Raw genomic sequence first — 12,568 nt, 5'->3', positions numbered from 1 at the left:
CAAAGTAGAAAATTACAGTGCTGTAATTGTTCAATTAACATAACATGAAGGTTTGTAATACACATGTTCAACAAGTTCCCACAAATCTGTTATAGCAAACATTGAATTCTTTCAAGTCCTCGTCCCAGTGCTGGACTATAATTATGTAAGTGTTAAGCTTTACAGGACTGTCCATGGACACAGAAGACAGACCTGTGGACACACTGGGGGAAGGAGAGGGTGGGACGAGCTGCGAGAGTAGCACCGAAACACACACTGCCACGTGTGAGACGGACAGTGGGAAGCTGCCGAATGACACGGGGACTCAGCCTGCTGCGCTGTGATGACCTAGCGGGATGGGGTGGTGTGGGGGGAGGTTCAAGAGGGAGGGGGTATATACACACTTATGGTGATTTACCTCGTTTTACAGCAGAAGTCAACAACTTCATAATTACCCTCCAATTAAAAATAAACATTAAAAAAAAGAACTGTGGAGGAGTGGGACACTCAGGGTATGCTAGGTGGTCTAGTGACCCAGCTTAGGAAGGGTCAGGAAGACTGGTGACCAGTACTGTTAACTCCTCCTGCCTGGGGAGAATAGTTCATTTGACAAACGTTCACAGAGCATACCTTAAGTTCTAGGTCCTAGGGATACAAAAGAGCAAGCAGACAAACTCCCGCCCCCTTCCTTGAACTTACTGGGCAATACAGTATCATGCTGGGGGTGGGAAGGCTGAATTGCTGTTTAAATTAGCATGGTCTGAAAAGATGATACGAGTAAAGCTTGAGGAAATGAACCTTACGAATATATGGGAACAGCATTCTAGACAATAGCAAGTACAAAGGCTGAGCTCAAAGAGCAGACAGGAGGCCCTTGTGACTGAAGCAGAATGAGCATGGAGGGAGCATGGGAGGAGAGAGCAGTGGGAGGCCCTAGGCCATTTTGATATCTTTGACTTTCCCTTCAAGTGAGCTGGGAACTGGAGGATTTCTGAGATTAAGTGACAGATAACCAGTGGCTCAGATGGTAAAGAGTTTGCCTGCAATGCAGGAGACCTGGGTTCGATCTCTGGGTCGGGAAGATACCCTGGAGAAGGGAATGGCAATCCACTCCAGTATTCTTGCCTGGTGGAGGAGCCTGGCGGGCTACAGCCCATGGGGTCGCAAAGAGTCGGACACGACAGACCAACACTTTTACGTGCACTTTACTAAAGCTGAAAGAAACATCTTAATTTTCTAGACCAATGCAGATATGTTTTATCCTTCTCAGGAACTCCAAGGGAAGGATTCTACAAGTTTCTATATTCTACTGTGTTCGTTATGGTTTCCCAAAGGTTTACGTCTGCAACATAAACTTTGCAAATGACAATACAAATTCTTCTCTCAAACAGAAATGGAAGTGTCCCTTTAAATGGCCAATAATGGTGGAAAAGAGGCCTGACCCTTCCCCAGATAAAAAAGTTAGTCTAGCCAGCCAAAAGATTTGGGAAAGCAAGGTTTTTGATCCTTCCCCAGCTCACTCTCCCATCTAGCTAAGGTTTCAGGGCTCTCCTGTGGGCCAGCTCCCTAAGGTTCCAGCCTCAGGGGGCAGTTCTCTCTGATCTCTTCAAAGCTAGAAATTTCAGTCATGGTCACTTGTTGGTTTCCTATAAAATGTCACACGAATTGCTATCTGTTCTAACAAATGACCGCTAACTAGTATTTAACATAAAAGTTAAATCTCATTTCTTCTGAGACTGGACTAACTTGACCAGAAAGGGGGAAACAGAGTGAATAGTTACATCACTGGTGACATAATTAACCATGAAAGGTAAGAGTAGAACACTTAACCGAAAGCTTAATAGGAAGTACTTAAGCCTAGTATTGAGAAACAGCAAAATAAACAGTTGCTGACTTACACCAGGTACCACCTCGGGATGCTCTCTCACCTCTGCTTCTTGTAAATCAAATGGCCGAAGCACTTCAGGGCTCTTGTTGCCAGTCTGAAATCTCAAGCCAACATCTCTCTCTTTCAAAACATCTCTTCTACCCTCATATGTTTTGTCATTAGGGCCTTGCTCAATGGGGCTAATGTGGCCCCTATAATAGAAATCTGCATCACCTGCTCCACCATGGGGTCTATAATCAATTTCCTGCTTGCATCTTCTTTCACCTGCCTGAAGTGCCTGAGGTGGTTCTCTTTCGGGACCACCCACATGTCTCAGCATATTAACTGATTTGCCAGCACCATAGCAGAAACTCTAGAAGGAAAAGAAATACATATTCCTGAGTACTTAATGACTGACAATGAAATTTTGAGGTGATTTCCTTGATGCCAACAAAATTACGTAATTTAACTTGTGTTATTTATAGACATAAACATGTTAGTTTCACTGGGTTTTCATTAAAGATCTCTTCTCTAGATTAATATAGAACCAGAGTAGCCCATAACAAAATCTGAGAAATCGTTAAGTATTAAGTAGACATTTCAATCGGCTGGACACATTTTTATTGAATTATATCATAATGGCAGTTAGGCTAAAGCCTAGAAATTTAAAAGGTACTAATTGTCTGATCATTGCTCATATGCTGTCTATATTCACATCCATTATATAAGGTAGATGCTGAAAATTAAAGTTGCATACCATTATACAAATATTCTCCAGTAGGTTTATTTATTTTACAAACTTGCTTTAGCCACAGCTAAAGTTCAAAAAGTTTTGAGTCACACTCCAAGGAAAAACTAGGCAGCAGTTCTCAAAGTGTGCCCAGGGACCCACTGGGGGTCCCAGACACTTTCACAAATCTGTGAGGTCTAAACTTTTCATAATACAAAGACGTAAGTTCTCTTCACTCTCCCCTTGTGAAAGGGGAGTCTTACCGGGCTAGAATGACTCCCTCACTCTGATGGCCCATCCACTGTGGGCTTGTGGATGCCTGTATTTTTTAAATTTCTGATAAATACCAATAAATAAACCTCCCACAAACAAGTACTTTTGTGGTGTTCAGTTTTTAAGACTACAGAAGGGTCCTGAGGAAAAAAGTTTGAAAACCACTGCACTAGAGATATGACTCTTTAAAGATGGAACAGCAAAAGGCAGCAGATGAAGCAAAAAGCAATAACAAGGTTTTGCTATTAATTTCAGTCTCAGAGACTAAACTACTACTATACAACTAATGTCACCTAACAAAACCAGATCCCTGAGCCAATGAATCCTAGTCACAAGCCAAACAGCAATACCAAAAGAGTAACAATTTTTAAGTAAATAGAACATAGTAAATGTTACATCCTTAAGGGAAGAGAATTCTTTAATAATCTCCCATGGCACATCTGAGTTCTTTGCATTTGTTTTAATGGGACAACTGCTTTATTAGGGTAAAGGCTGAAAATCAACCCAAAAAAGAGCTGAAGAGACCATGGATGAATGACAAGTAATACTGTAAGATTCCTTAATAAATATCTGTTTCTGGACCCCCTAAATTGTTTCTCAGTATATGCACCTCTTTCTACATCCCTCTCTGATTCTATGTTAAACCCAATGTTCTCTGGTTCTCAGTGTGGCAAAAAAGCTCAGACTGAAATAATGCTCATTTTCTCAAAGAGGACATAAGCAACTGATACCACGTGTATTAATTCACAAAGTTTAAAAAACAAATATTAAAAGAGGGTATTATTCTAAATCACCACTTTGACATCTACAATCAAACTTAAGAACCATTTTCTTACTAAGAGAAAGGGACAAATATAAACAAATGTTTATCACTTAAAAATCATCTTTTCTAAAGATCAATACAGTATACTAATGCATATATATGGAATTTAGAAAGATGGTAATGATAACTCTATATGCAAAACAGACACAGATGTACAGAACAGAATTTTGGACTCTGTGGGAGAAGGCGAGGGTGGGATGTTTCGAGAGAACAGCATCGAAACATGTATATTATCTAGGGTGAAACAGATCACCAGCCCAGGCTGGATGCATGAGACAAGTGCTCGGGCTGGTGCACTGGGAACACCCAGAGGAATCAGGTGGAGAGGGAGGTGGGAGGGGGGATCGGGATGGGGAATACATGTAAATCCATGGCTGATTCATGTCAATGTATGACAAAAACCACTACAATACTGTAAAGTAATTAGCCTCCAACTAATAAAAATAAATGGGAAAAAAAAAGAAACCCCCCCCCCCCGTCAAAAATCATCTTTTCATGCCATTAAGCTTGATTTAGCCTGATTTACAACATAAACCTAGTAATCCTAGAATTGCCTTTTTCTGTAAATCCCAAATGTTAACAGTGCTATGTACTAACCAGGACAGCTAATGCCATAATTATGAGCACTGGAACGTGGAGTAACACTGGGATCTCCTTCATGAGTGCTTTAATAAATTCACCAGTTCCTTTTCCAATATGCTTCAATGGCTCCGTGACAAAGTTGGTGAATGTAACTGCCAATGCCTACAACGCAAGGTAAAAGCAACTTAATTTTTTCTCTCAAAGGACTGAGGTGAGTCAAAATCAACCGTGCTGAGGCTGAAATTATGAAATTCCACACATTTAAGTGTTATCATATACTTTTAATGTGGAAATGACTATGTAATGAAAGTATTTTTCCTAGAACAAAGGTTTATTATTGGCAAAGTGGCAGTTAAAAAGCCAATTTTTAATAAACACAGAGACTTTTTACTCACTTTGTGTAAGTAATTTTCACAAAATATATTCTAACCTTTGTTGGGGGGACCAACAAAATAGGGTTGACTATTAAGAGCTCGTAGTATTTCTGACATGGGTCATCCTTATAGGTCCATGAACTTCTAAGCCATTCTGTTAGAAAACAGACAAGAAACAGAGTCTTTTTTTTTAAGTTGCATTTCATTCCCAAATAATATTTAGTTTTAACTCTTCTTCCCCCCACAACCTCCCCAATCAATTTTAAACTATGTGTACAAATTGACTCCTACTAATAGTGATTTTCTAAAATGTCATCTCATGTCCAAAATGTTTATTTTAAAAATCCATTCAAATTATGCAAGTCTTATACAGAGAAAATATTTTATGAAGATTTCTAAAAGGTAAATAATTTAAAATAGCCCTTTACACACACCAAGGAATCCAAGAAAAAGCTGGAAAAATCTGAGTAAGATAGGTGGCTTGTTTCAAAGTCAATATCCTGGCTGTGATACTGCACTAGTATAATTATGCAAGATGTTATCAGTGGGGAAAAATGGGTAAAGAGTCTACAGGATCTCTCTGTATTCTTACAACTATCTGTGAATCTACAACTATCTCAATAAAATTAAAAAGTCAGTTCTTTAGTTATAAAACAAAGTAGAACATTAGTTCTCTTCTTCTAAATCAGACTCATGTATAATACTTTAACTGTGGAAAATTCTGAAAGAGAATGCTGGGGGAAATATCAATAACCTCAGATATGCAGATGACACCACACTTATGGCAGAAAGTGAAGAAGAACTAAAGAGCCTCTTGAAAGTGAAAGAGGAGAGTGAAAAAGTTGGCTTAAAGCTCAACATTCAGAAAACTAAGATCATGGCATCCAGTCCCATCATTTCATGACAAATAAACGGGGAAACAATGGAAACAGTGGCTGACTATTTTTCTGGGCTCCAAAATCACTGCAGATGGTGATTGCAGCCATGAAATTAAAAGACACTTACTCCTTGGAAGGAAAGTTATGACCAACCTAGACAGCATGTTAAAAAGCAGAGACATTACTTTGTCAACAAAGGTCTGTCTAGTCAAGGCTATTGTTTTTCCAGTGGTCATGTATGGATGTGAGATCGGACTATAAAGAAAGCTGAGCACTGAAGAACTGATGCTTTTGAACTGTGGTGCTGGAGAAGACTTTTGAGAGTCCCTTGAACTGCAAGGAGATCCAACCAGTCCATCCTAAGGGAGATCAGTCCTGAGTGTTCACTGGAAGGACTGATGTTGAAGCTGAAACTGTAATACTTTGGCCACCTGATGCGAAGAGCTGACTCAACTGAAAAGACCCTGATGCTGGGAAAGACTGAACGCGGGAGGCAAAGGGGACGACAGAGGATGAGATGGTTGGATGGCATCACCGACTCAATGGACATGAGTTTGGGTAAACTCCGGGAGCTGGTGATGGACAGGGAGGCCTGGCGTGCTGCAGTCCATGGGGTCATAAAGAGTCGGACACGATTGAGTGACTGAACTGAACTGAATAATACTTTATGTACTAGTATGAGCTACAGGAGGCATTCAGCTATTCCCTGAGGCCAGGAAGTAAGGCTGGGCTGGTTTAGTTCCCATATCTTTTTAAGAAAATTAATTTTTTGGACACCTTGATTTGCTGCCGAAATTCTATTCTGAGTCAGTCATTGTGTGGACTTTTATTTACAAACAGCGTTTGATCATTAAACCACTCCCACTGTTAGGTACATATAACTAAAGGCAGTCAACATTAGTGAGAATGTTTATAAAATCTGAAGGAAAAGAAAAGTAAAATAACTTCCCCTCTAATGAACAAAAACACACAGGGAAGCTACAATGTCAGATTTCACAAGTCAATACAGAGATGAAATCAAAGATGGAAAACACACTGGTGGACTCTAATAAACTTCTGCTGAGGACCCAGAACGTGCTAGACACTGCTAAGAACTAGATGAACACAAGTGAGTCCAGCGCAGGCAGGCAGACAGTATCGGAGCTGGCACAGAGATACCTTCTATCCCTTTCCTGTGACAGCACAGAAACACACAAGTCACTGAAGCCCAAGACTCTGCCCGCCTGTTCTGATGCTAACGGTTCAGTCACGGAAAGCCTCCTTCCGGCATTTTATCATTTGTTTGTAATTATTAAAAATGTTTCCTCATTCTCAGAAATTCTACTCAAAATAAAGCCAAGAGAACCAATATCTTACCCCAGAGACTTCCACTCCAGTTCATCTTCTCAGCACACACATTGTTAAGTGGCTCCATCTTGGCAACTTCGGCCTGATGCTGGGCAAAAGCAAGCTGACCAACACCAAAGGGAACCATGAAAAGGCTACCAACAATGAAGATTATGCCTACTCACCCTAAAAACCACACTTCAAAGCATGTCTTCACCACTCATCCAAACCAGACTATTTAAAAATTTTTCACAGAAAAAAATACATATGATTTTTAAAGAGTGGCTCTTTTCAACTCACGGCAAAACACATTTAATAGGTAAAGAACTGACTACAATTGCCTTCTTTGTAAAATAATTATGAGGAGGAATTCTAGAAAACCTTTTTACTGAGAAGATTGTTTTAAAAATTAGTTCAAATATAGCTCGTGTCATGCCCCAAAACATAACTATACCTATTAAGGGCCTACTCACTTTCTTAAACAATTCATGACAAAATGGTGTTTTGCTTTGAATGATTTTCAGCACAAATGGCCAAGATGTCTTTTCTAAATCAAAGCCCTGGGGGAAATCACAGATAATTTTCAACCAAACTTTCTTCCTTCCTCTAATTTGTAAATAATTAGTTCTAGAAGCTACAGAACTTAGAGAGAAAGGTTAAAGAAATATCACAAAGATTTAATCAGATGAATTCACTGAAAATAGTTGGCTCCTTGACTCATCTTGCTAAAAATGTCTAAAATTTTTCTTCAATGATTATGCTAGTTTGACATGAACAATATGTCAATTTGTCAAGAAAAATAATGATTCTTCCAAATTTCAATATGTAATGTGGTCCTGATTTTTAAAGAATAAAAATTTGGGAAAAGTTTATAAATACCTCACAACATCAACAGTGGTTATCTATAGGTGGTAAAAATTACAGACTTTATTTTTGGCCACTCCACACAACTTGCAGGATTCTTAGTTCCCCAAACTTGGATACCTGGCAGTGAGAACACCGAGTCCTAATCACTGGACTGCCAGGAAATTCCCTAGACAATTAAGAAAAAATTAAATTTCTCTGTATTTTTCTATCTTTTCTATATTCTCTGCTATAAATATACCATTCTTATAGTCATAAAAGAATCTAACTTTAGAAAACAGTATTTTGGCATCATTTCCAGCAAAGAATAAAAAAGACTTACCCCAAGTTACCAACATGAGAATTTTTCACGTCTCTACATAACTCTATTCTAATTTAGCTGTCCAGATGCCACACATCAGCAGAATGAAAATCAGGACTGCACATTTCCCTCCACTAACTTGGTCAAGGACTCAAAAAACCAGGGACATCTGAGCAGCTGCCAATTTCCTCACCAACACTCCAATCATTGCCTCACACCCTCACCCGAGGCAAGATTATACACTAGCTCTAAATAGCTTAGTCTTCTATTATGAAATAACACTTTAGAGTTTTAGAAACTTCTACTTATATATTACCTTATATAAATACATCCAATTCCATCCCAAACTGATGAGAAAACTGATGAATAAAACACGTCTCAACTGGGTGTACCAACGAACACAGGTCCAGAGCTCAGTAGCTACTAACACCACAATGCAGAGCAGACACAGAAGCACCTCGAAACAGAAACACCGAGAGTTACTGCCAAGCCATCCTCCCCATCAAAAAAGGCTGAGAGCAAAGAAAAAGAACTGGACTTGAATATACAAAATCATTTGTACCACTGTGCTGCATGTTCATCAACCCACTATCAGTGACTTAGTGTGAGCTCTCAACATAATTACGGTGAATTTTTTAAACTATTTTAAAAAGTAAACTGTTAATCAGGTCCCCCTCATCCCATCTTACCATCAACACATTATACGGATCCACGCCAAAAAAATCTTCAAACCGCCACTTCCATGTTTCAAAATCATGAAGCTTAAAATTAATTAAAATATCACTTAGTGCATCATCCAAGGCACCTGACTTCCAATCCTCTCCACTGAGGAACTTTTGTATTTCTAGCAAGGTTTGTCTTTTAAGGATAATCTCGGCATCGTAATGCATGTCATCTTTGTTTTCATCAGGCTGAATTAAATTTGCCAAAAAAAACACAAAAAAACAGAAAAGGAGAATTTTATCATTATTCAATGAAACATTAAGATAAAACCAACTTGGAACTAAATATGTAATTGTTCACGATATTTCCCAGGTATAAAATAAGAATAATAATATCTACCTGTCTGTCTCACAGGCCAACATGAAAACCAAAGATAATAAACTTGAAAAACATTTCAAAAGTACAAAATTTTCTAATTTAAAATGCTTTTAAAATTATAAAATATTTCAAAATTATAAAACTCTATGCAAGTAACATACAGTACATTTTACTAAATTACAGTTGATTCCTGCTATCTGTAGTACTTACATTCTATAAAGTCACCTTGAACCAGTTAGCAAATACTGAACCATGGTTCCTAAAGGAAATATGGGCTTAGTTTCCTGCAACCATATTTTCATCAACCAATCAATTCATAACCTTTTTATGTTACTACTTAAAGACACCTAATACATACTGTGGATCCACTAATACTGAGCCCATAGCCAACAGCACTGGGACTCATGACTGACTTAACTTATCTAACAAGGGTATTTTTCTCTAAGGCACATCTCAGCCTCCCTGTGTTTAGGAACGCTAGACAGCGAAACACTTGGGAGATTTTTAAACAGCAAAAGTTTAAAAATTAGAAAATAGCCTGAAAAGATAAAGAGATCACAAAATAACATGGGAGCTGAAAATAGCCTTGTTTCACCTCAACTGAAAGTGGGCTCATCAAGCAACTCAAATGTTTTGCCACTCTGCGCATGTCTAAGAGTGACGCAAAAGCAGGAGTACTGATTCTGAGGTTACAAATAAAGTTTAGTATTCAAAATATTAAAAAATATGAATCTACGAATAATGAGGATAAACTATCATTATTTTATGATTCAGTTTAGGACTTTCTATTTGCTGACACAGCTTTCAAACAGCCTAAAATTTAGAGTGTACAAATAAGAAAAACAAAAAGGATCTCAAAAAGCAGCAAAATCTGGGTTTCCACGAACATACATGACATTCACAACTATCTTTATTAGTGTGAGTACAGGTTAGCAAAATCTCTATAAACATTAACCAGTTAACATAAGAGAAAATTATCTTTTCTAACAGTAAATACTGATTTTTATATTACAAAGTAGGTATAAAATAAGCAAAACCCAAGTATCATGTAATATTACAAATCATCAGTAAGTATAAAAAAGTAGTCACTGATTAAATATTTCTAAAAAACCAAAAACTATTCCAAGCTTCTCCATCTTGAGTATTTTCTAGCCACACTTGTTTCCTCATCTATAAAATAGACTCTTTTCCACCTTGCATTCATTGTAAGACTCTAACTGAAGGGTATACCTATGATTACATCTGCTTTTACAGCTCCAAAATAAGGTGGAATTATTACTCATTTAACACTCCCTTTTTTAAAGTTTTCTAGGTGTTTTGGCTCCCTGAAGGGAAAACAATGACTCAAAAAAATGGAATCGTAACATTAATCATGAACAGTATGTCCATGCCATGTAATTCTATAAAGCAGCCGTTGCCACAATAAACAGCTAGGGGAAAAATCTTAAAACCCACTTTTCTTTTTCTCAATACATAATGATATTACATCATTTGAATAAGACAGTGTGGAAATGATAGAAAAGAAGTAAGGACTGGAATAGAATTTCCTTACCAAGTCATAAGTCTAAGTTTGCAACTGATCGGCAAAGTTCAAATAGCAAATTTAAAACACTATCCCTCTCCCCCCAGCTCAGTTCGGTGGTACAGCAGTGCACAGAGTAAGTAAATCCCCACGAACTGTAAGAGAAAGAGGAAGGGTGGGCGCTGCTCACTGCCTTCCACCACACCAGCAGGCTGCCACCTTCAGGCCTGCAGGATTGGGTTCTGGTAAAAGCGCGAGTCAGGCATTCTCTGTTGAAGCATAATGATGCTTTATCACTGTCAAATGAATACATAACAAAAATATCCACTACACTCGTTAGTCTCACATCAAATACTCACAACTCCAAGCTTTTTGGTTTCAATCAAAATCTTATTTAAGTATCTCCTAAAAACTGGATTGCTTTGACTTTCATAGTCTTTTCTCTTTTGCTTTTCACATTCGTCAATCTGCAACCACAAAACAAATACATTAGTTACTGTCAGAGTTTAATGTAAGGGTCAAGTTTCTAGCCTAGTGGCCCCATGGAGGTCAAAGTAAGGAGCTGGTTCTTTTCATCAAGCCTGCATTAAAATGCAGATCTGGCCTGCTTTCTGTGGGTTCTCTTTGCAAAAAGTAGGCAACAGAAGAGCACCAGGAGTCCCCTACTGTACCAACTGGCAGTTTTCCTGCTGACTTTCAGCAGTTTTAAAGCTGAAGATCATGAAACAAGGAAGCAGAGATGTGGATAAGCAGAACCAATCTGCCCCTTCCTAATTCCAAAGTAATGATTTAAAGAAAGAAAGGAAAAAGGGAGAAAAAAATAGAAAGAGAGCACAGCCAAATAGAAACAGAGACAACATGAAGCTAGAAGATGAAGGACACAGCAAAGATTTTCTTGAATGTGAGTATTACTTTTTGGCCTTTTATTGATTTTTCCTGCCAACTATCAATCATGCCCTACCAAACGGCAGGAATATTTTGGCCACCTGAGGCAAAGAACTGACTCCTTGGAAAAGACCCTGATGCTGAGAAAGACTGAAGGCAGGAGAAGAAGCAGATGACAGAGGATGAGATAGTTGGATAGCATCATTGACTCAAAGGACATGAGTTTGAGCAATGAGTTGGTGATAGACAGGGAAGCCTTTTGTACTGTAGTCCATGGGGTCGCAAAGAGTTGGACACGACTGAGCGACTGAACTGAAGGCCTCTCCAGATGTCCGCACACAGCAGCCCGTCTGCACAGAATCCTTCATTAGGACAGACTTCCTCTGAACTCAAGTCTATAATCACCGCTAGTTTCTGAGTGAGGGTAGTGCACGTTGTAAGACATTTAGAACCTGCGATAAGCAACTTACACTTATTACTTGAGTGTGAACCACAAGCTGAGTGGAGCACTGGAATGGGCTTCGGATGATAAACACAGACACTAGCACACACAGACTCAGGACAGAAAGACACTCAAGAAGTCACAGGGCACTCCTCGGCTTTCAGGCAAGGTTGACAAATCTTAAAATTTTTTAATTTCTTTTTAAGAGTAAAAAAAATTTTTTAAAACAAAGACTAAAGACTTCATTTAACTAATCATGTTTTTACAATGTCAGACCCAAAGTCACAAACAATGGAATGAAAAATTTCAGTAAAAGGACATTTCTCCATTTCCTACCATGCAGCCAAATTAGCTCTCTACACCACAAAACACAGTTAAGACTGAAGCAAATTTTATCCAAGCATTTCTTTGCTAGCGCTCAGATGAGACAACATTCACATTTGGTAAGAACCACAAGCAGCTGCTTATAGACCTCACTGGGATGCATCTGGATCTCAATTAGCATGCTCTCCCAGCCTCTCAAGCTGGGACCCTCTCCCATTCACTCTAGCTCTTCCCTATCCTCAACCACCACAACTTGCCTACTCCACCAGAGAAAAGCTGAACACGTTTCTCTTCACCCCGTCAGCCTCAGCGTGAGCCTTCAGCGTTGCTGCACCTCTGCCGTCCCCCCATCCCAGC

General features: G+C 38.8%; 1 protein-coding gene across 4 annotated transcripts in view; it reads right to left on the bottom strand.

The window, feature by feature from the left end:
• CLCC1 (chloride channel CLIC like 1) overlaps nt 1-12,568 on the bottom strand; it is a 31,570-nt gene that overhangs the window by 2,248 nt on the left and 16,754 nt on the right. For all 4 annotated transcript variants that reach the window (XM_061121253.1, XM_061121252.1, XM_061121251.1 and 1 more), the window contains 7 exons: nt 10,920-11,027; nt 8,687-8,908; nt 8,314-8,454; nt 6,863-6,956; nt 4,685-4,782; nt 4,270-4,416; nt 1,878-2,219 (listed from right to left, as the gene is read on the bottom strand). In XM_061121253.1, the coding sequence (XP_060977236.1) occupies nt 1,878-2,219; nt 4,270-4,416; nt 4,685-4,782; nt 6,863-6,956; nt 8,314-8,454; nt 8,687-8,908; nt 10,920-11,027 (1,152 nt within the window). The remainder of the gene's footprint in view (nt 1-1,877; nt 2,220-4,269; nt 4,417-4,684; nt 4,783-6,862; nt 6,957-8,313; nt 8,455-8,686; nt 8,909-10,919; nt 11,028-12,568) is intronic.

The sequence above is a fragment of the Dama dama genome, chromosome 20, assembly GCF_033118175.1.
Source record: "Dama dama isolate Ldn47 chromosome 20, ASM3311817v1, whole genome shotgun sequence".
Classification (NCBI taxonomy): domain Eukaryota; kingdom Metazoa; phylum Chordata; class Mammalia; order Artiodactyla; family Cervidae; genus Dama; species Dama dama.
The sequence above is the reverse complement of the archived record's forward strand: the minus strand, read 5'-3'. Positions and strand labels throughout refer to the sequence as shown.